Raw genomic sequence first — 22,029 nt, 5'->3', positions numbered from 1 at the left:
TGTCCACCCACACTCCCCTCCCACCCCATCCACAACCCAACATCCCCCCACCCACAACCATCCCCCCACCCACACCCCCCCTCCCCCCCACCACACCTCCACAACCCCCCTCCCCCCCACTCCCTCTTGTCCACCCACACTCCCTCCCCACCACCAACACCCCTCCCTACCCCTAAACCCCACTGAAACAGGCCCATTATGGGTCACCGTCCCCTCCCATGGACACCCCCTCTTCCCCCAGAATCCACAGGCATGTTTTCCCCCCCACTACTGATCTTGGACCCCCCCCCTCACCAACCAATCAACCTCCTCCCCCCTCCCATTTACAACCCTCTCCCCACCCTCACTGTCCCCACCCCACCCCCCTCCAATAGACACCCCTCTCTCGCACCCTCACCTCCTCCCCCAGTCATGTTATAGGAGCAGAATCAGGCCATTTGGCCCATCGAGCGTACCCCGCCATTCAATCATGGCTGTACTATCTCTCCCACCTAACCCCATTCTCCTGCCTTCTCCCGTAACCCCTGACACCCGCACTAATCATGAATCTATCCATCTCAGTCTGAAATATACCCACTGACTTGTGGCCTCCACAGCCGTCTGTGGCAAAGAATCCCACAGATTCACCATTTTCTGCCTAAAGAAATTCCTCCTCATCTCCTTCCTAAAGGAACGTCCTTTAATTCTGAGGCTGTGCCCTCTAGTCCTAGACTCTCCCACCAGTGGAAACATCCTCTCCACACCCACTCTACTCCAGGCCCGCTCACTATTCTGTACGTTTCAATGAGGTCCCCCCCCCCTCATCCTTCTAAACTCCAGTGAGTACAGGCCCAGTGCCCACAAACGCTCATCATAGGTTAACCCTCTCATTCCTGGGATCGTTCTTGTAAACCTCCTCATCACAGGCCCTGAAACCCCTCTCATGGACAACGATCGATCTCACACTCCTCCCCTCCCCCAGTCTACACCATGAGTCTTCCCCTTGGAACCTCCCCCCCCCCCCCCCCAACATAGATCCCCAATCCTTGGCTTCCATCCCCTCAGTGACCCCCCCTCCCCCCACTCCTCCCCGGTCTCTGGACCACCCATGACACTCACCCCCAGAGCCCCCCCCCCCTTGTCTTCCCCTTGACCCCCCCCCCTCCGACAAAACCTCTCTCACCCTCCCCCTCAATCCCCACTTGACACTGGTCCCCCATCCTTGGGTCCCACCCCCTCATTGACACCCCCCCCACCGAACCAAAGCCCCCAGTCCCATTGACAGGGGTCCCCCCCCCCATAAACAACCCACTCACACTCACTGCCCATCCCCCCACAGACCACCCCCCCTCCCCAACCAAACCCCCACTGACACGGGCATTCTAACCCTCATTGACTCCCCCCGGGACCACCCATCACCCTCTCCCCCACAGTCCACATCCTGTCTTCCCCATGCCCCCCCCCCCCAGCCCAACCAAACCCCCCCCCCACTGATATGGGTGCCCATCCTCGAGTGCCACCCCCCAGCCTCTCCTCTCCCTGAGACCCCGAACCCACGCACACTCTCCACAGTGTGGCCCCCCACTGTATCTCCTTGGTCCGCACACGCTGGCTGGACATGACCGTCCCCTGCCCCGGGTCTCCACCCCCACGGGCCACGTACGCACACGCTGGCTGGACATGACCGCCCTGCTGCCCGGGGTCTCCCACCCCCACGGGCCACGCGCACGCACACGCTGGCTGGACATGACCATCCCCTGCCCAGGGTCTCCCACCCCCACGGGCCACGCGCACGCTGGCTGGACATGACCGCCCTGCTGCCCGGGGTCTCCCACCCCCACGGGCCACACGCACGCACACGCTGGCTGGACATGACCGTCCCCTGCCCGGGGTCTCCCACCCCCACGGGCCACGCGCACGCACACGCTGGCTGGACATGACCGCCCTGCTGCCCGGGGTCTTCCCACCCCCACGGGCCACACACACGCTGGCTGGACATGACCGCCCCGCTGCCCGGGGTCTCCCACCCCCACGGCCCCACACGCACGGTCGCACGCTGGCTGGACATGACCGCCCCCGCTGCCGGGGTCTCCCACCCCCACGGCCCACACGCAACGGTCGCACGCTGGCTGGGACATGACCGCTCCCGCTGCCCGGGGTCTCCCACCCCCACGGGCCACAACACACACACGCACGGTCACTGGACATGACCGCCCCCGCTGCCCGTGGGTGGGCGTGAGGGATGGACTCTACTGCGGGCAAGGACTCCAGCACAACCAGGCCGGGCGGCGGAGAGAGGCTGGGACCCGGAGGGCAGCAGCGGGATATATCACCCCACGCGCCAGACCGTGCCCGCCCCGTGAGGGGAGGCCCACGCCCTCGCCCTCGCCAGTAACGCCGCCGCTGGGCAACGCTTTATTGTAACCTTCACAGCAACAGAGGAATTAAACCTTGCGTCACAGTGGCTCCAATGTGTACGGAAGGAACTGCAGACACTTGTTTACACCGTAGATACAAAGTGCTGGAGTAAGTCAGCGGGTCAGACAGCATCTGTGGAGAACATGGATAGGTGACGTGCGCGTCTAACCCTTGCTCCAGCAGTTACTCCAGCACTCTGTGAAACGTCACCTATCCATGTTCTCCACAGATGCTGCCTGACCCGCTGAGTTACTCCTGCTTTTTGCAGGCTGGAAGATTGCATCTGGCACAGCCCCAGTCCAAGCCCATCACTGATCCATAGACTGGTGTGGGCGGGGTGGGGAGTGGGCTGTGTGCGGTACCCTGGAACCCCAACGCCCAGCACACGGAGATGTGGTCAGCTCTGTGTGAGTGCGAGAGAGTGTGCGTGTGTGTGCAAGTGTGAGAGCCAGTGTGTGTATGTGTGTCAGTGTGTGCGTGTCAGTGTGTATGTGCTTGTGTGTGTGAGTGCGTGGTACGTGTGTGTGTGTGCCCGTGTGCGTGGTGTGTTGCCTGTGAGTGTGCCCATGTGTGTGTGCGTGTGCCACAGGTTGCTGTTACTCCAGGTCCCCTGCATCTTCCCACAGTGATCTCTCTCCCCAGCGCTCTGTCACTGATGATGTTAATCCAGCTCCCCCAGTCACCACTCCCCCCAACGGCCTACAATGTGTTTCCCCTCCTCCCTGCAATAATATCTGCCTCAGCACCGCACAAACCTCCAGAACCAGGGGCCACAGACTGAGAATAAAGGGGATGCCATTTAAAACTGAGGTGAGAAGAACTTCTTCACCCAGAAAGTTGTGAATCTGTGGAATTCCTCTGCCACAGAGGGCAGTGGAGGCCAATTCTCTGGATGAATTTAAAAGAGAGTTAGACAGAGCTAGTGGAATCAAGGGATATGGGGAGAAGGCAGGCACGGGTTACTGATTGTGGATGATCAGCCATGATCACAAAGAATGGCGTTGCTTACAGGCTCGAAGGGCCAAATGGCCTCCTCCTGCACCTATTTTCTATGTTTCTAAATGTGATGAGAGAGGTGTTGTAAAGATTTGTTGTGGGAAATAGGGACAGAGGCACCACTCCTCCCTCCCTGGCTCCCTCCCTCCCTGGCTCCCTCCCTCCCTGGCTCCCTCCCTGGCTCCCTCCCTGGCTCCCTCCCTGGCTCCCTCCCTCCCTGGCCCCCTCCCTCCCTCCCTGGCTCCCTCCCTGGCTCCCTCCCTCCCTCTCTCCCTCCTCCCTCCTCCCTCCCTCTCTCCCTCCCTCCCTCCCTCCCTCCCTCCCTCCCTCGTCCCTCTCTCCCTCTCTCCCTCCCTCCCTCCCTGGCTCCCTCCCTCCCTCCCTCGTCCCTCTCTCCCTCCCTCCCTCCCTCCCTGGCTCCCTCCCTGGGCTCCCTCCCTCCCTCCCTCCCTGGCTCCCTCCCTCCCTCCCTCCCTGGCTCCCTCCCTCTCTCCCTCCCTCGTCCCTCTCTCCCTCCCTCCCTCCCTGTGGGGGGCGGTTTTGCACCGAGACTTGTGTTGAAGGTAGCCATCTTTACTGTGAGCATCAGTACACAGCGATCATCCACTGCCTCGCCCTTTACAAAGAACGCGAACGCGTTGCCGGGCAAGTCCGAGAAGCCTTCAGCGTGGAGCAGGGCGAGATCTGCTTTCCTTTCTCACTTTTGTCCAAAGTCCTCCCAAAATCCCCCCCAAAAAGAATCTGTGCAAAAATAATGCGCGACATTATCCCCGCGGATTTCCCGTGGGAACGAGCGAGAGAGAGAGAGCTGTTCGTGAGGAGGAGGATGAGGAGGAGGAATCCCACAATGAAGTCCCAGCTCGCCAGGTCTTACATCGGGCTCTGCTCATCCACGCTCGGCCCCCTCCCCTCCCCCTCCCCTCCTCTTCCCCCAGCTCTGCGGCAGCCCCGTCGCTCCCCACGCTCGGGGGGGGGGGGTCAGTATATCTTCTGTCGGCTGGGCAGAATGGCCTCTTTGATGAAGGTGAAGATGACCAGGATTCCCGACCGCTTGCTCCTCTTGCCCTTGGTGAAGTAGTTGGATACCACGTCGTCTGTTGGGGCATAAAAGGACAGCCCTGCTAGCACCGGCATGTGGGAACGGATGGCACACGGACGCCACTGTACGCCAGACACGGACACAACGCGCTGGAGTTACTCAGCGGGACGGGCAGCATCTCTGGAGAGAAGCAACGGGCCACGTTTCAGGTCGAGTCCCTCCTTCCAGCGAAGGAGTTTAGAAGGGTTAGAGGGGATCTTACAGAGACGTATAAAATTAGATGCAGGAAAAATGTTCCCAATGGCGGGACTGTCATACGAGGAAAGGTTGGAAAGACTGGGCTTGTAATCACTGGAGTTTAGAAGGATGAGAGGGGATCTTATAGAGACGTATAAAATTGTAAAAGGATTGGACAAGCTAGATGCAGGAAAAATGTTCCCAATGTTGGGGGATTCCAGAACCAGGGGCCACAGACTAACAAGAGGAGTTGAGTATAGGAGCAAAGAGGTCCTTCCGCAGTTGTACAGGGCCCTAGTGAGACCGCACCTGGAGTACTGTGTGCAGTTTTGGTCTCCAAATTTGAGGAAGGATATTCTTGCTATTGAGGGCGTGCAGCGTAGATTTACTAGGTTAATTCCCGGAATGGCGGGCCTGTCATATGTTGAAAGACTGGAGCGGCTAGGCTTGTATACACTGGAATTTAGAAGGATGAGAGGGGATCTTATCGAAACGTATAAGATTATTAAGGGGTTGGACACGTTAGAGGCAGGATACATGTTCCCAATGTTGGGGGAGTCCAGAACAAGGGGCCACAGTTTAAGAATAAGGGGTAGGCCATTTAGAACTGAGATGAGGAAAAATGTTTTCAGTCAGAGAGTTGTGAATCTGTGGAATTCTCTGCCTCAGAGCTCTTAAGGATGGCGGAGTCAGGGGGTATGGGGAGAAGGCAGGAACGGGGTACTGATTGAGAATGATCTGCCATGATCACATTGAATGGCGGTGCTGGCTCGAAGGGCCGAATGGCCTCCTCCTGCACCTATTGTCTATTGTCTAGGGTTTTCTCCGAGATCTTCCGTTTCCTCCCACACTCCAAAGACGTGCGGGTTTGTAGGCTTTTAAATGTAAATGGCTTGGTAAATGTAAGAATTGTCGCTAGTGTGTGTGGGATAGTGTTAGTGTGCGGGGATCGCTGGGCGGCACGGACACGGTGGGCCGAAGGGGCCTGTTTCCGCGATGTGTCTCTAAACTAAAACTATAGATGCCATTGATTGCCATCTAGGTCAATGTCTGTTGTGGATTGATCACACTGAACACTTTGTGACCTTATCAATCCGCTAGACGGCTCTGGATCTTATAGAAACTTACAACATTCTTAGGGGTTGGACAGGCTAGATGCAGGAAGATTGTTCCCGATGTTGGGGAAGTCCACAACAAGGGGTCACAGTTTAAGGATAAGGGGGAAGTCTTTTAGGACCGAGATGAGAAAGTTTTTTTTCACACAGAGAGTGGTGAATCTGTGGAATTCTCTGCCACAGAAGGTAGTTGAGGCCAGTTCATTGGCTATATTTAAGAGGGATTTAGATGTTGCCCTTGTGGCTAAAGGGATCAGGGGGTATGGAGAGAAGGCACGTACGGGATACTGAGTTGGATGATCAGCCATGATCATATTGAATGGCGGTGCGTACAGGCTCGAAGGGCCGAATGGCCTACTCTTGCACCTATTTTCTACTTTCTATGTTTTTATGGAACGCAAACCTAAGAGTTTCACCGTCACATGTCACATGTGACAATAAAGTTTAATTCAAACTGGGCATCACCTCTGCTTCATTTAATATTCATTTGGTTTATTGTTACGTCACGGTGGTGCAGCGGGTAGAGCTGCTGCCTCACAGCGCCGGAGACCCGGGTTCCATCCTGACCACGGGCGCTGTCTGTGCGCAGTTTGCACGTTCGCCCCGTGAGTTTTCTCCGAGTGCTCCGGTTTCCTCCCACACTCCAAAGATGTGTAGGTTCATTGGCTTGGTATAAGTGTAAATTGTCCCTAGTGTGTGTCGGAGAGTGTCAATGTGACGCTGGTCGGCACGGACTCGGTGGGCCGAGTGGCCTGTTTCCTCACTGTACCGATTGAGGTACTGTACCGAGTGCATTGAGTTACAGTGAAAAATTTAGTTTCGTTTAGAAATACAGCGCGGAAACAGGCCCTTCGGCCCACCGGGTCCGTGCCGACCAGCGATCCCCGCACACTAACACTATCCTACACACACTAGGGACAATTTACACTTACACCCAGACAAACCTGTACGTCTTTGGAGTGTGGGAGAGAACCGAAGATCTCGGAGAAAACCCACGCAGGTCACGGGGAGAACGTACAAACTCCGTAGACGGCACCCATAGTTGGGATGGAACCCGGGTCTCCGGCGCTGTGAGGCGGCAGCTCTACCGCTGCCGCACCGTGCCCAGCTCTACCCGCTGCCCCACTGTGCCCAGCTCTACCCGCTGCCCCACCGTGCCCAGCTCTACCGCTGCCCCACCGTGCCCAGCTCTACCGCTGCCCCACCGCGCCCTGCCACGCTTGCGTTGAGCGCCAGTACTCACCCCCGTGCTGTATCGTGGACGGAAGGACGTTCTCTCCGGCGGATAACGAGACGAAGAAAGAGAAAGGAGTTATCCAGAGGCACAGGGTGAAGTAGGCCAGGACCTGGGTGGGACACACAGAGACCGACCGCTGAGTAACCACCACGACCACGCCCACAATCAGACAACGCGAGACACGGAGCGGGACAGAGACCGACCGCTGAGTAACCACCACGACCACGCCCACAATCAGACAACGCGAGACACGGAGCGGGCAGCACGGAGAACGACCGATGAGTAACCGCCACCACCACGCCCACAATCAGACAACGCGAGACACAGAGCGGGACAGAGAACGACCGCTGAGTAACCACCACGACCACGCCCGCAATCAGACAACGCGAGATACGGAGCGGGCAGCACGGAGACCGACCGCTGAGTAACCACCGCGACCACGCCCGCAATCAGACAACGCGAGATACGGAGCGGGACAGAGAACGACCGCTGAGTAACCACCACGACCACGCCCACAATCAGACAACGCGAGACACGGAGCGGGCAGCACGGAGAACGACCGATGAGTAACCGCCTCCACCACGCCCACAATCAGACAACGCGAGACACGGAGCGGGACAGAGACCGACCGCTGAGTAACCACCACGACCACGCCCGCAATCAGACAACGCGAGATACGGAGCGGGCAGCACGGAGACCGACCGCTGAGTAACCACCACGACCACGCCCGCAATCAGACAACGCGAGATACGGAGTGGGCAGCACGGAGACCGACCGCTGAGTAACCACCACGACCACGCCCGCAATCAGACAACGCGAGACACGGAGCAGGCAGCACGGACACAGGCCCTTCAGCCCAGCCGGTCCATGCCAACCGTATTAGCGTTAAGAATAAGGGGTAGGCCATTTAGAACGGAGATGAGGAAAAGCCTTTGCACCCAGAGAGTTGTGAATCTGTGGAGTTCTCTGCCTCAGAGGGCAGTGGAGGCCAATTCTCTGAATGCATTCAAGAGAGAGCTAGATAAAGCTCTTAAGAATAGCGGAGTCAGGGGGTATGGGGAGAAGGCAGGAACAGGGTACTGATTGAGAATGATCAGCCATGATCACATTGAATGGCGGCGCTGGCTCGAAGGGCCGAATGGCCTCCTCCTGCACCTACTGTCTATTGCATTGAGCCAGCATTCAATTACCGCAGGTCACAGAGCAGGGCAGCACGGTAACAGGCCCCTCGGCCCACATGTCTATGTTGGCCAAGTTTACTTACTAGGCTAGTCCCATTTGCCTCCATTTGGCCCATATCATGGCTGGAAGGCTGAATGGCCTCCTCCTGCACCTATTGTCTCTTGTTTATTGTCCATCCCTCTAAACCCTTCCCATCCATTTATATATGTCTTTTAAAAGCCATCATTGTATCCACTTCTATAGCTTCATCTGGCAGCTCGTTCCAGTATAAAATTATAAAAGGACTGGACAAGCTAGATGCAGGAAAAATGTTCCCAATGTTGGGGGAGTCCAGAACCAGGGGCCACACAGTCTAAGAATAAAGGGGAGGCCATTTAAAACTGAGGTGAGAAGAAACTTTTTCACCCAGAGAGTTGTGAATTTGTGGAATTCTCTGCCAGAGGGCAGTGGAGGCCAATTCACTGGATGAATTTAACAGAGAGTTAGATAGATAGAGCTCTAGGGGCTATGGGGAGAAGGCAGGCACGGGTTACTGATTGTAGATGATCGGCCATGATCACAATGAACGGCGGTGCTGGCTCGAAGGGCCAAATGGCCTCCTCCTGCACCTATTTTCTATGTTTATAATATATTCCTTTATTCGTTCCACACCGGGGAAATTTACAGTGTTACAGCAGCAAAGTGGAAAGCAAGAGATCATTCATTATAAATAAAAGATACATAAATTGTCATCAGTTTCCGTGTGTTCTTAGCTGTTATTGTTGACTCATCTGCTGGGAGCAGTGCTGGTGGTGCAGTCTCACAGCAGCGGGAAGGAAGGACCTCCTATATCTCTCCTTCACGCACATGGGGTGAAGGAGTCTGTCACTGAAGGAGCTACTCAGTGCAGTGACATTGTCCTGCATGGGGTGGGAGTCGTTGTCCAGCAGCGATGTTAGCTTTGCCATCATCCTCCTCTCTCCCACCGCCTGCACTGAGTCGAGGGGGCAACCCAGGATAGAGCTGGCCTTCCTGACCAGCTTGTCGAGTCTCTTCCCTTCCGCCGCTGAGATGCTGCTGCTCCAGCAGACCACTCCATAGAAAATGGCCGATACAACCACCGTGTTGTAGAAGGTCCTTAGGAATGCCCCCTGCACTCCAAACGACCCGAGTCTCCTTAGCAGATAAAGTCTGCTCTGGCCCTTTCTGTATAGCGCATCGGTGTTTTCAGTCCATGTTTCTACGAAGGCCAAAGTGCCAAAATCCTTTTTGACTGCCTTATCTACTCGACCTTCAAGGAACCATGCACCTGTACTCCTAGATCCCTCTGCTCTACAACACTACCCAGAGGCCGACCATTCACTGTGTAGGTCCTGCCCTTGTTAGACGTCCCAAAATGCAACACCTCGCACGTCTCTGTATTAAATTCCGTCAACCATTCCTCCGCCCACCTGGCCAACTGATTAGGATTGGGGGTCATGTTGGGCCAAAGGGCCTGTGTCCGTGCTGTTCCACTCTATGGATTGTATTTGGAGCTGCCAATTTCTTCCACAGCCACAGGAGGCTTGTTCAAACGCAATGAAAGGGGCGGATGGACTGGATGGAGAGAATGTTCTCTGGTGGGAGAGTCTAGGACTAGAGGTCACGGCCTCAGAATTAAAGGAACCACCTTTAGAAAGGAGCTGAGGAAACATAGAAACATACAAAATAGGTGCAGGAGGCCATTCGGCCCTTCGAGCCAGCACCACCATTCACCGTGATCATGGCTGATCGTTCACAATCAGTACCCCGTTCCTGCCTTCTCCCCATACCCCCTGACTCCGCTATCCTTAAGAGCTCTATCTAGCTCTCTCTTGAATGCATAAAGAGAATTGGCCTCCACTGCCTTCTGAGGCAGAGAATTCCACCATAGATAGATCAGCCATGATCGACTGGCGGAGTAGACTTGATGTGCCGAATGACCTCATTCTTCTCCTATCACTTATGACCTAATGATGAGGGGCGTGTGTAAAGTGAAGGGTCACGGTCTCATTCTCCCCAGAGTTGAGGATTCCAAAACAAGAGGGCACAGGCTGACGGTGAGAGGCGAGAGATTTCACAAGTTCACAAATTATACGAGCAGAATTAGTCCATTCGGCCCAAAGATACTAGAGGAACAAGATGAACCACTCCGTTGAAATCGCCTATACTGAAGTGTAGTACGCAAAGGAGCGTGACGTCCGCCATCTTAGTAAGCTAACGCCGCCATTCGCTCTGCCTCTCGCGGTGTTATCAGTGTTTTGGGGAACAGTATGTGTGATGATCCCATAAAAATGCAGAATATATCTCATCTACCAATTCACAGATTTGTTATTTTTCTTTTAAAATGTGTCTGCCAGTTTCTGCCGACTAAAATGGCGCCGTGACACACTACGGCTTTTAGGGTCGAGTGGTCTATCTGGTTCCTCTAGTATCTTTGATTAGGCCCATTGAGTCCACTCCGCCATTCAATCAAGGCTGACCTCTGCCTCCTAGTCCCATTTTGCTGCCTTCTCCATAGATCAGCCATGAATGAATGGCGGAGTAGACTTGATGGGCCGAATGGCCTAATTCTGCTCCTATTCCTTCTGAGCTGACAGTGATGGCTGGGGTGGAGTGGAGGAGGGGTGACAGTGTCCTTACCTCAGTGAAGGGGTAATACTCTTCTGCAAAGTGTTGGAATGCCAGGTAATGGTTGTAGACCACGAGCACTGTGGGGGGGGGGGGAAAGACAAACACACGATCAAACTCCCTCCTACACATTTTAGTTTATAGTTTAGAGAAACAGCGTGGAAACAGGCCCTTCGGCCCGCCGGGTCCGTGCTGACCAGCGATCCCCGCACACGAGCACATTAACAGTAAAACTAAACCACACAAAAAAGCTTTCAGTTTACCTCGAAGATAGACACAAAAAGCTGGAGCAACTCAGCGGGACAGGCAGCATCTCTGGAGAGAGAGAAGGAATGGGTGACGTTTCAGGTCAAGACCCAAAACGTCACCTATTCCCTCTCTCCAGAGACGCCGCCTGCCCTGCTGAGTTGCTCCAGCTTTTTGTGTCTATCCTCGGTTTACACCAGCATCTGAGTTACTCCAGCACTCAATGAAACGTCACCTATCCATGTTCTCCAGAGATGCTGCCTGACCCACTGAGTTACTCCAGCACTCAATGAAACGTCACCTATCCATGTTCTCCACAGATGCTGCCTGACCCGCTGAGTTACTCCAGCACTCTGTGAAACGTCACCTATCCATGTTCTCCACAGATGCTGCCTGACCCGCTGAGTTACTCCAGCACTACGTGAAACGTCACAATAGACAATAGGTGCAGGAGGAGGCCATTCGGCCCTTCGAGCCAGCGCCACCATTCAATGTGAGCATAGCTGATCATTCTCATTCTCAATCAGTACCCCGTTCCTGCCTTCTCCCCATACCCCATGACTCCGCTATCCTTAAGAGCTCTATCTAGCTCTCTCTTGAATGCATTCATAGAACTGGCCTCCACTGCCTTCTGAGGCAGAGAATTCCACAGATTCACAACTCTCTGACTGAAAAAGTTTTTCCTCATCTCAGTTCTTAATGGCCTACCCCTTATTCTTAAACTGTGGCCCCTGGTTCTGGACTCCCCCAACATTGGGAACGTTTCCTGCCTCTAACGTGTCCAACCCCTTAATAATCTTATATGTTTCGATAAGATCCCCTCTCATCCTTCTAAATTCCAGTGTATACAAGGCTAGTTGCTCCAGTCTTTCAACATACGACAGTCCCGCCATTCCAGGAATTAACCTAGTAAACCTACGCTGCACGCCCTCAATAGCAAGAATATCCTTCCTCAAATTTGGAGACCAAAACTGCACAGTTTTGGAGAACAAAACTCTAGGTGCAGTCTCACTAATTTTGCCCACTAATCTCCTATGTGGGACCTTGTCGAAGACTTTCTGAAAGTCGAGGTACACCACATCCACCGGCTCTCCCCTGTCAATTTTCCTAGTTACATCCTCACCTATTCATGTTCTCCACAGATGCTGCCTGACCCGCTGAGTTACTCCAGCACTCTGTGAAACGTCACCTATCCATGTTCTCCACAGATGCTGCCTGTCCCGCTGAGTTACTCCAGCACTCTGTGCCTGTCTTCGGTTTAACCCAGCATCTGCAGTTTAGTTTAGAGATACAGCGCGGAAAAAGGCCCTTTGGCCCACTGAGTCCACACCGACCAGCGATCCCCGCACATTAATGCCATCCTTCACACACTAGGGACAATTTGCACTTATACCAAGCCGATTAACCTACAATACGTCTTTGGAGTGTGGGAGGAAACCGAACATTTCGGAGAAAACACACGCAGGTGACGGGGAGAACGTACAAACTCCAAACTCTGGGTCGGCACGGTGGAGCAGCGGTAGAGTTGCTGCCTCACAGCGCCTGAGACCCGGGTTCCATCCTGACTACGGGTGCTGTCTGTACGGAGTTTATACGTTCTCCCCGTGACCTGCGTGGGTTTTCTCCGAGATCTTCGGTTTCCTCCCACACTCCAAGACAATAGGTGCAGGAGGAGGCCATTCGGGCCTTCGAGCCAGCACCACCATTCAATGTGATCATGGCTGATCATTCACAATCAGTACCCCGTTCCTGCCTTCTCCCCATACCCCCTGACTCCGCTATCCTTAAGAGCTCTATCTAGCTCTCTCTTGAAAACATCCAGAGAATTGGCCTCCACTGCCTTCTGAGGCAGAGAATTCCACAGATTTACAACTCTCTGAGTGAAAAAGTTTTTCCTCATCTCCGTTCTAAATGGCCTACCCCTTATTCTTAAACTGTGGCCCCTTGTTCTGGTCTCCCCCAACATTGGGAACATGTTTCCTGCCTCTAACGTGTCCAATCCCTTAATAATCTTATATGTTTCGATACGATCCCGTCTCATCCTTCTAAATTCCAGTGTATACAAGCCCAGTCGCTCCAGTCTTTCAACATATGACAGTCCCGCCATTCCGGGAATTAACCTAGTAAACCTACGCTGCACGCCCTCAATAGCAAGAATATCCTTCACAGTACTCCAGGTGCAGTCTCACTAGGGCCCTGTACAACTGCCGAAGGACTTCTTTGCTCCTATACTCAACTCCTCTTGTTATGAAGGCCAACATTCCATTGGCTTTCTTCACTGCCTGCTGTACCTGCATGCTTCCTTTCAGTGACTGATGCACTAGGACACCCAGATCTCGTTGTACGTCCCCTGTTCCTAACTTGACACCATTCAGATAATACTCTGCCTTCCTAATCTTACCAACAAAGTGGATAACCTCACACTTATCCACATTAAACTGCATCCGCCCACTCACACAACCTGTCCAAGTCACCCTGCAACCTCATAGCACCTTCCTCACAGTTCACACTACCACCCAGCTTTGTGTCATCCGCAAACTTGCTAATGGTACTTTTAATCCCTTCATCTAAGTCATTAATGTATATTGTAAATAGCTGCGGTCCCAGCACCGAGCCTTGCGGTACCCCACTAGTTACTGCACGTGCAGGTTTGTAGGCTAATTGGCTTGGTATAAATGTAGAAATTGTCCCTCGTGGGTGTAGGATAGTGTTAGTGTGCGGGGATCGTTGGTCGGCGAGGACCCGGTGGGCCGTAAGGGCCTGTTTCCGCGCTGTATCTCTACACTAAACTATACTAAAAGACAGCAGCCGTAGTCAGGATGAAAGCCGGGTCTCTGGCGCTGCATGTGCTGTTGAGCAGCAACTCTACCGCTGAGCCACGGTGCCGCCCTGATTCCTGCTCTACTCTGGGTAAGAGGGTGCGGGTGGTCCCACAACCACACTGTGGTACTCACCGCACGACAGTATAAAATTAGGAGACGTCAACAGGATGTAGGGGAAAGTCTGCAGGAGCCCGAAGTAGACCAGGTTTGTGAAGAGGCCCACGCCCACCATCAACATGGGGAAGCTCTCGAAGAAGTACAGGCCCACCAGCACACCTGTGGAGAACTGGGAGGCAAGAGAACACCCCTCGTCAACACACACCTTCCAACGACAGAGTCCATTCGGCCCACACCCAACCCCTCTCCCTCTCAGTCACCCGGTCAACACACCCCTTCCAACGACAGAGTCCATTCGGCCCACACCCTACCCCTCTCCCTCTCAGTCACCCCGTCAACACATCCCTCACAACTACAGTCCATTCGGCCCACACCCAGCCCCCTCTCCCTCTCAGTCACCCGGTCAACACACCCCTTCCAACGACAGAGTCCATTCGGCCCACACCCAGCCCCCTCTCCCTCTCGGTCACCCCGTCAACACACCCCTTCCAACGACAGAGTCCATTCGGCCCACACCCAACCCTCTCTCCCTCTCGGTTACCCCATACTCCCCTAAATGTTTAGCTTTACATTTATTATTGTTACGTATGGTTTAGAATGATGATGGGGGAACTCATGTTGAAAGACTGGAGCGACTAGGCTTGCATACGCTGGAATTTAGAAGGATGAGAGGAGATCTTATCGAAACGTATAAGATTATTAAGGGGTTGGACACGTTAGAGGCAGGAAACATGTTCCCAATGTTGGGGGAGTCCAGAACAAGGGGCCACAGTTTAAGAATAAGGGGTAGGCCATTTAGAACGGAGATGAGGAAAACCTTTTTCAGTCAGAGAGCTGTGAATCTGTGGAATTCTCTGCCTCAGAAGGCAGTGGAGGCCAATTCTCTGAATGCATTCAAGAGAGAGCTAGATAGAGCTCTTAAGGATAGCGGAGTCAGGGGGTATGGGGAGAAGGTAGGAACGGGGTACTGATTGAGAATGATCAGCCATGATCACATTGAATGGCGGTGCTGGCTCGAAGGGCCGATCGGCCTACTCCTGCACCTATTGTCTATTGTCATTGAGACGTACAGAATAGTGAAAGGCATGGATAGAGTGGATGTGGAGAGAATAGACAATAGGTGCAGGAGGAGACCATTCGAAGACGGTGTTGGGGGAGTCCAGAACCAGGGGCAGAAAACTGCGGTGAACTGCGGTGAACTCCCGGTCAGGGTCAGCAGACCCGACCCTTCCTAATACCCAACTCCAGCAGCTGGACTTTGCCAGTCCCGGCAACATCCTCGTAAATCTGCTCTGTTCTCTTTCCAGCTATGTCATCTTTCCTATAACACGGTGGCCAGTACTGAACACAATTCTCTAAATGCAGTGTCACCAGCGTCTTATACAACTACAACATGCCCTCCCGACTTCTATACTCAATACTCTGACTGATGAAGGCCAAAGTGCCAAGAGCCTTTTTAAACACCTTATCTACCTGCGACTCAACCTTCAAGGAACCATGCACCTGTACTCCTAGATCCCTCTGCTCTACAACACTACCCAGAGGCCCACCATTCACTGTGTTGGTCCTGCCCTTGTTAAACGTCCCAAAATGCAACACCTCACACGTCTCTGTATTAAATTCCATCAACCATTCCTCTGCCCACCTGGCCAATCGATCCAGATCCTGCTGCAATCGTTCACAACCATCTTCACTATCTGCAAAACCACTCACTTTTGTATCATCAGCAAACTTGCTAATCTTGCCGTTTGTTCTCATCCAAATCATTGATGTAGATGACAAACAGTAACGGGGCCCAGCACTGAACCCTGAGGCACACCACTAGTCACAGGCCTCCAGTCTGAGAGGCAACCTTCCACCATCATCCTCTGCTTCCTTCCATGGAGCCAGTTTGCTATCCATTCAGCGATCTCTCCTTGGATCCCATGCGATCTAACCTTCCAGAGCAGCCTACCATGCGGAACAATAGACAATAGGTGCAGGAGGAGGCCGTTCAGCCCTTCGAGCCAGCACCGCCATTCAATGTGATCATGGCTGATCATTCTCAATCAGTACCCCTTTCCTGCCTTCTCCCCATACCCCCTGACTCCGCTATCCTTAAGAGCTCTATCCAGCTCTCTCTTGAATGCATTCAGAGAATTGGCCTCCACTGCCTTCTGAGGCAGAGAATTCCACAGATTCACAACTCTCTGACTGAAAAAGTTTTTCCTCATCTCTGTTCTAAATGGCCTACCCCTTATTCTTAAACTGTGGCCCCTGGTTCTGGACTCCCCCAACATTGGGAACATGTTTCCTGCCTCTAACGTGTCCAACCCCTTAATAATCTTATACTTTTGATAAGATCTCCTCTCATCCTTCTAAATTCCAGTGTATACAAGCCTAGTCGCTCCAGTCTTTCAACATATGACAGTCCCGCCATTCCGGGACCTTGTCTAACGCCTTACTGAAGTTCATGTACAACATCTACAGCTCTGTCCTCATCGACCTTTTTGGTCACACCTTCAAAAACCTCAATCAGATTTGTGAGACACGACTTCCCACGTACAAAACCATGCTGACTGTCCATAATCACCCCTTGCCCATCCAAATGCCTGTATATCCTATCCCCCAGAATACTCTCCAGTAACTTACCAACTACAGATGTTAAAGAAAATAACTGCAGATGCTGGTACAAATCGAAGGTATTTATTCACAAAATGCTGGAGTAACTCAGCAGGTCAGGCAGCATCTCAGGAGAGAAGGAATGGGTGACGTTTCAGGTCGAGGGTGACCAAACGTCACCCATTCCTTCTCTCCTGAGATGCTGCCTGACCTGCTGAGTTACTCCAGCATTTTGTGAATAACTACAGATGTTAAGCTCACCGGCCTTTAGTTTAGATTTTTAGATTTAGAGATACAGTGCAGAAACAGGCCCTTCAACCCACCGGGTCCGTGCCGCCCAGCGATCCCCGCACATTAACACTATCCTACACACACTAGGGACAATTTTTACATTTGCCCAGCCAATTAACCTACAATCCTGCACGTCTTTGGAGTGTGGGAGGAAACCGAAGATCTCGGAGAAAACCCACGCAGGTCACGGGGAGAACGCACAAACTCCGTACAGATGGCGCCCGTAGTCAGGATCGAAGCCGAGTCTCCGGCGCTGCATTCGCTGTAAGGCGGCAACTCTACCGCTGCGCCACCGTGACGACCAGCATTTTCCCTGCAGCCCTTGTTGAATCGAGGCACAACACTTGCCACCACTCTCCAGTATTCCGGCACCTCTCCTGTATTTAAGGACGGCTTGTGAATTTCAACCAGGGCTCCTGCAATGTCCACTCTCGTCTCCCACAATGTCCTGGGATATATCTGATCAGGCCCTGGAGATTTGGCCACCTTCAAACACGACGGCACTTTCAGCAACCGTAACACCGACTGCTCTCAACACACTTCCATTGACTGCCCCCTCCATTGGTAAATACAGAGTGCCTCAACCACCTCCTCTGGCAGCTCGTTCCACACACCCACCACCCTCTGTGTGAAAAAGTTACCCCTCAGGTTCCTATTAAATCTTTCCCCCCTCACCTTAAATATATGTCCTCTGGTCCTCGATTCTCCTACTCTGGGCAAGAGACTCTGTGCATCTACCCGATCTATTCCTCTCATGATTTTGTACACCTCTATAAGATCTCCCCTCATCCTCCTGCGCTCCAAGGAATAGAGACCCAGCCTGCTCAACCTCTCCCTGTAGCTCACACCCTCTAGTCCTGGCAACATCCTCGTAAATCTTCTCTGCCCCCTTTCCAGCTTGGAACTAAACTAAATTAAACTAGTACGCAAACAAAATATTTTTTGACTTTTCCTCGGCACACGTGGCAATAAGAAAACTAGAGGCAGGAAAGATGTTCCCAATGTTGGGGGAGTCCAGAACAAGGGGCCACAGTTTAAGAATAAGGGGTAGGCCATTTAGAACTGAGATGAGGAAAAACTTTTTCAGTCAGAGAGTTGTGAATCTGTGGAATTCTCTGCCTCAGAAGGCAGTGGAGGCCAATTCTCTGAATGCATTCAAGAGAGAGCTAGATAGAGCTCTTAAGGATAGCGGAGTCAGGGGGTATGGGGAGAAGGCAGGAACGGGGTACTGATTGAGAATGATCAGCCATGATCACATTGAATGGCGGTGCTGGCTCAAAGGGCCCGAATGGCCTCCTCCTGCACCTATTGTCTACAGAGAAATACCCATTGAGAACCCCACCCAGCTCCTGTGGCTCCACACAGAGGTGTCCCGAGGGGCCCCACTCCCTCTAGTCTCCCTTTTCCCCCTTAGGTGTTTTTAAAATCTCTTGGGATTGTCCTTAATGCTACCCTCCCCAGCCCCCCCTACCCTGTCCCCACCCCCCATCCTGTCCCCAACCCCCCCCCACCCTGACCCCACCCCCCCATCCTAACCCCACCCCCCCCACCCTAACCCCACCCCCCCACCCTGTCACCAGCCCCGCGCCCACACACTCACCCATATCATGTACTTGATGATGCGACTGGTGATGACAGTGTACTCCTCAATCAACTCCGCCAGGTAGTACAGACCGGCCGCTGCACGACCCACACCGGGGTAGGGGGGGGAGAGAGGGGGGAGAGAGGGGGGGGGGGAGGGAAAGAGAGAGGGGGAGAGGATGGTGGGAGAACACAGGTTACACAGTGTAATAAACAGAAGTGCAGAAGCTGGTTTATGCCAATCCTTCTAACGACCAGAATGCCCCGTCTTATCTTTTTGCTTGTCTGTGTCAGTACACAAGGTTCTTTCCCCCCCACCCTCTCCCCTCTCCCTCTCTTCCCCCCCCCCCACCCACCTCTCCCCCCCCCACCCACCTCTCCCCCCCCTCCCTATCTCCCCCCCCTAATCGTTTTGCTTGTCTGTGTCAGCACACAAGGGTCACTGGGTCTTTGCCATCGTATGTACTGAGATGCGGTGAAAGTCTGTCCATACACGTTCCTGTTCCGTGGCGAGTCTGAAGAATGGTCTTGACCGGAAACGTCACCTATCCATGTTCTCCACAGATGCTGCCTGACCCGCTGAGTTACTCCAGCACTCTGTGAAACGTCACCTATCCATGTTCTCCACAGATGCTGCCTGACCCGCTGAGTTACTCCAGCACTCTGTGTCTATATTAAATGATAAGTGGCAGTAGACACAAAATGCTGAAGTAACTCAGCGGGTCGGGCAGCATCTCTGGAGAGAAGGAATGGGTGACGTTTCGGGTCGAGAACCTTCTTCAGACTGAACTGACTTGACTTCTCAAACTTGAGTTAAGTTCACAAGTTATAGGAGTAGAATTAGGCCATTCGGCCCATCGAGTCCACTCTGCCATTCAATCATGGCTGATCTCTGCCTCCTAATCCCATTTTCGTGCCTTCTCGAAGAAGGGTCTCGACCCGAAACGTCACCCATTCCTTCGCCCATTAAATGTTGTTACAGTCTCTGCCTCAACTACCTCCTCTGGCAGCTCATTCCATACACCCAACACCCTCTGTATTAAAAGGTTATCCCTCAGGTTCCTGTTAAATCTTTCTCCTCTCACCTTCAGCCTATGTCCTCTAGTTCTCGATTCCCCTACTCCGCAAGAGACACTGAATATTCACCCGATCTATTCCCCTCATGATTTTATACACCTCTATAAGATCACCCCTCATCCTCCTGCGCTCTAAGGAATAATGTCCCAGCCTGCCCAACCTGAATTTCTTTAGTCAGACGGTGGTGAATCTGTGGGATTCTTTGCCACAGAAGGCTGTGGAGGACAAGTCAGCGGATATTTTTAGTTTAGTTTAGTGATTGAGCGAGGAAACAGGCCCTTCAGCCCAACTTGCCCACACCGGCCAACGTATCCCGGCTACACAAGTCCCACCTGCCATATCCCTCCAAACCTGCCCTATCCATGTACCTGTCCGACTGTTTCTTAAACGTTGGGATAGTCCCAGCCTCCTCTGGCAGCTCGTTCCATACACCCACCACCCTCTGTGTAAAAAAGTTACCCCTCAGATTCCTATTAAATCTTTTCCCCGTCACCTTGAACCTATGTCCTCTGGTCCTTGATTCCCCTACTCTGGGCAAGAGACTCTGTGCATCTACCCGATCTATTCCCCTCCTGATTCACTGTGTAGGTCCTGCCTTGTTAGATGTCCCAAAATGCATCACCTCACACGTCTCTGTATTAAATTCCATCAACCATTCCTCTGCCCACCTGGCCAATCGATCCAGATCCTGCTGCAATCGTTCACAACCATCTTCACTATCTGCAAAACCACTCACTTTTGTATCATCAGCAAACTTGCTAATCTTGCCCTGTGTGTTCTCATCCAAATCATTGATGCAGATGACAAACAGTAACGGGCCCAGCACTGAACCCTGAGGCACACCACTAGTCACAGGCCTCCAGTCTGAGAAGCAACCTTCCACCATAGGGTTATGGGGTTAGGAGGGAGAGATAGATCAGCCATTATTGAATGGCAGAGTAGACTTGATGGGCCGAATGGCCTAATTTCGTTCCTATTCTATATGGCCAGCGGCCTCTGCTTCCTTCCATGAAGCCAATTTTCTGTCCAACTGTCTCTCATAGAAACAATAGATGCAGGAGGAGGCCATTCATCCCTTCAAGCCAGCACCGTCATTCATTGTGATCATGGCTGATCATCCACAATCAGTAACCCGTTCCTGCCTTCTCCCCATACCCCCTGACTCCGCTATCCTTAAGAGCTCTATCTAGCTCTCTCTTAAATCCATCCACTGCCGTCTGTGGCAGAGAATTCCACAGATTTACAACTCTCTGACTGAAAAAGTTTTTCCTCATCTCCGTTCTAAATGGCCTACCCCTTATTCTTAAACTGTGGCCCCTTGTTCTGGACTCCCCCAACATTGGGAACATGTTTCCTGCCTCTAACGTGTCCAACCCCTTCATAATCTTATACGTTTCAATAAGATCTCCTCTCATCCTTCTAAATTCCAGTGTATACAAGCCTAGTCACTCCAGTCTTTCAACATACGACAGTCCCGCCATTCCGGGAATTAACCTAGTAAACCTACGCTGCACGCCCTCAATAGCAAGAATATCCTTCCTCAAATTTGGAGACCAAAACTGCACACAGTACTCCAGGTGCGGTCTCACTAGGGCCCTGTACAACTGCAGAAGGACCTCTTTGCTCCTATACTCAACTCCTCTTGTTATGAAGGCCAACATTCCATTGGCTTTCTTCACTGCCTGCTGTACCTGCATGCTTCCTTTCAGTGTCTGATGCACTAGGACACCCAGATCTCGTTGTACGTCCCCTTTTCCTAACTTGACACCATTCAAATAATAATCTGCCTTCCTATTCTTACCACCAAAGTGCATAACCTCACACTTATCCACATTAAACTGCATCTGCCATGCATCCGGCCACTCACACAACCTGTCCAAGGTCACCCTGCAACCTCATAGCATCTTCCTCACAGTTCACACTGCCACCCAGCTTTGTATCATCTGCAAATTTGCTAATGGTACTTTTTAATCCCTTCATCCAAGTCATTGATGTATATTGTAAATAGCTGCGGTCCCAGCACCGAACCTTGCGGTACCCCACTAGTCACTGCCTGCCATTCTGAAAGGGACCCATTTATCCCCACTCTTTGCTTTCTGTCTGTCAACCAACTTTCTATCCATGTCAGTACCCTACCCCCAATACCATGTGCTCTAATTATGAGGAGGGGGGAGAGTATCCCCCTTTTCTCTCTCCTCTCTGGGAGAGGGGGGTACATAATCTTGACCACTTCCCCCCTCTCTCTCTCTCTCCCCCCCATCTCTCTCTCTCCCTCTCTGTCCCCCCCCTCTCTCTCTCTCATCTCCCCCCCTCTCTCTTCCCCTCCCCCTTTCTCTCTCCCCCCCCTCTCTCCCCCCCTCTCTCTCTCTCCCTCTCTCTCTCCCCCCCTCTCTCTCTCCCCCCTCTCTCTCTCCCCCTCCCCCTCCCCTCCCCCTTTCTCTCTCCCCCCCCTCTCTCCCCCCC

At 53.0% G+C, this 22,029-nt stretch overlaps 1 protein-coding gene across 1 annotated transcript; it reads right to left on the bottom strand.

The window, feature by feature from the left end:
• Window positions 1–3,954: 3,954 nt before the first annotated feature.
• Window positions 3,955–18,584, bottom strand: tex261 (testis expressed 261). Its single transcript, XM_078408615.1, has 5 exons — window positions 18,509–18,584; window positions 14,032–14,185; window positions 10,844–10,911; window positions 7,028–7,130; window positions 3,955–4,487 (listed from the first exon to the last, which is right to left on the bottom strand). The coding sequence occupies exons 1-5, from the start codon at window positions 18,515–18,517 to the stop codon at window positions 4,372–4,374; spliced, it is 450 nt and encodes a 149-aa protein (XP_078264741.1). The 5' UTR covers window positions 18,518–18,584; the 3' UTR covers window positions 3,955–4,371.
• Window positions 18,585–22,029: the final 3,445 nt, after the last annotated feature.

The sequence above is a fragment of the Rhinoraja longicauda genome, chromosome 1, assembly GCF_053455715.1.
Source record: "Rhinoraja longicauda isolate Sanriku21f chromosome 1, sRhiLon1.1, whole genome shotgun sequence".
Taxonomy (NCBI): Eukaryota; Metazoa; Chordata; class Chondrichthyes; order Rajiformes; family Arhynchobatidae; genus Rhinoraja; species Rhinoraja longicauda.
This window is presented reverse-complemented; position numbering and strand designations above follow the sequence as displayed.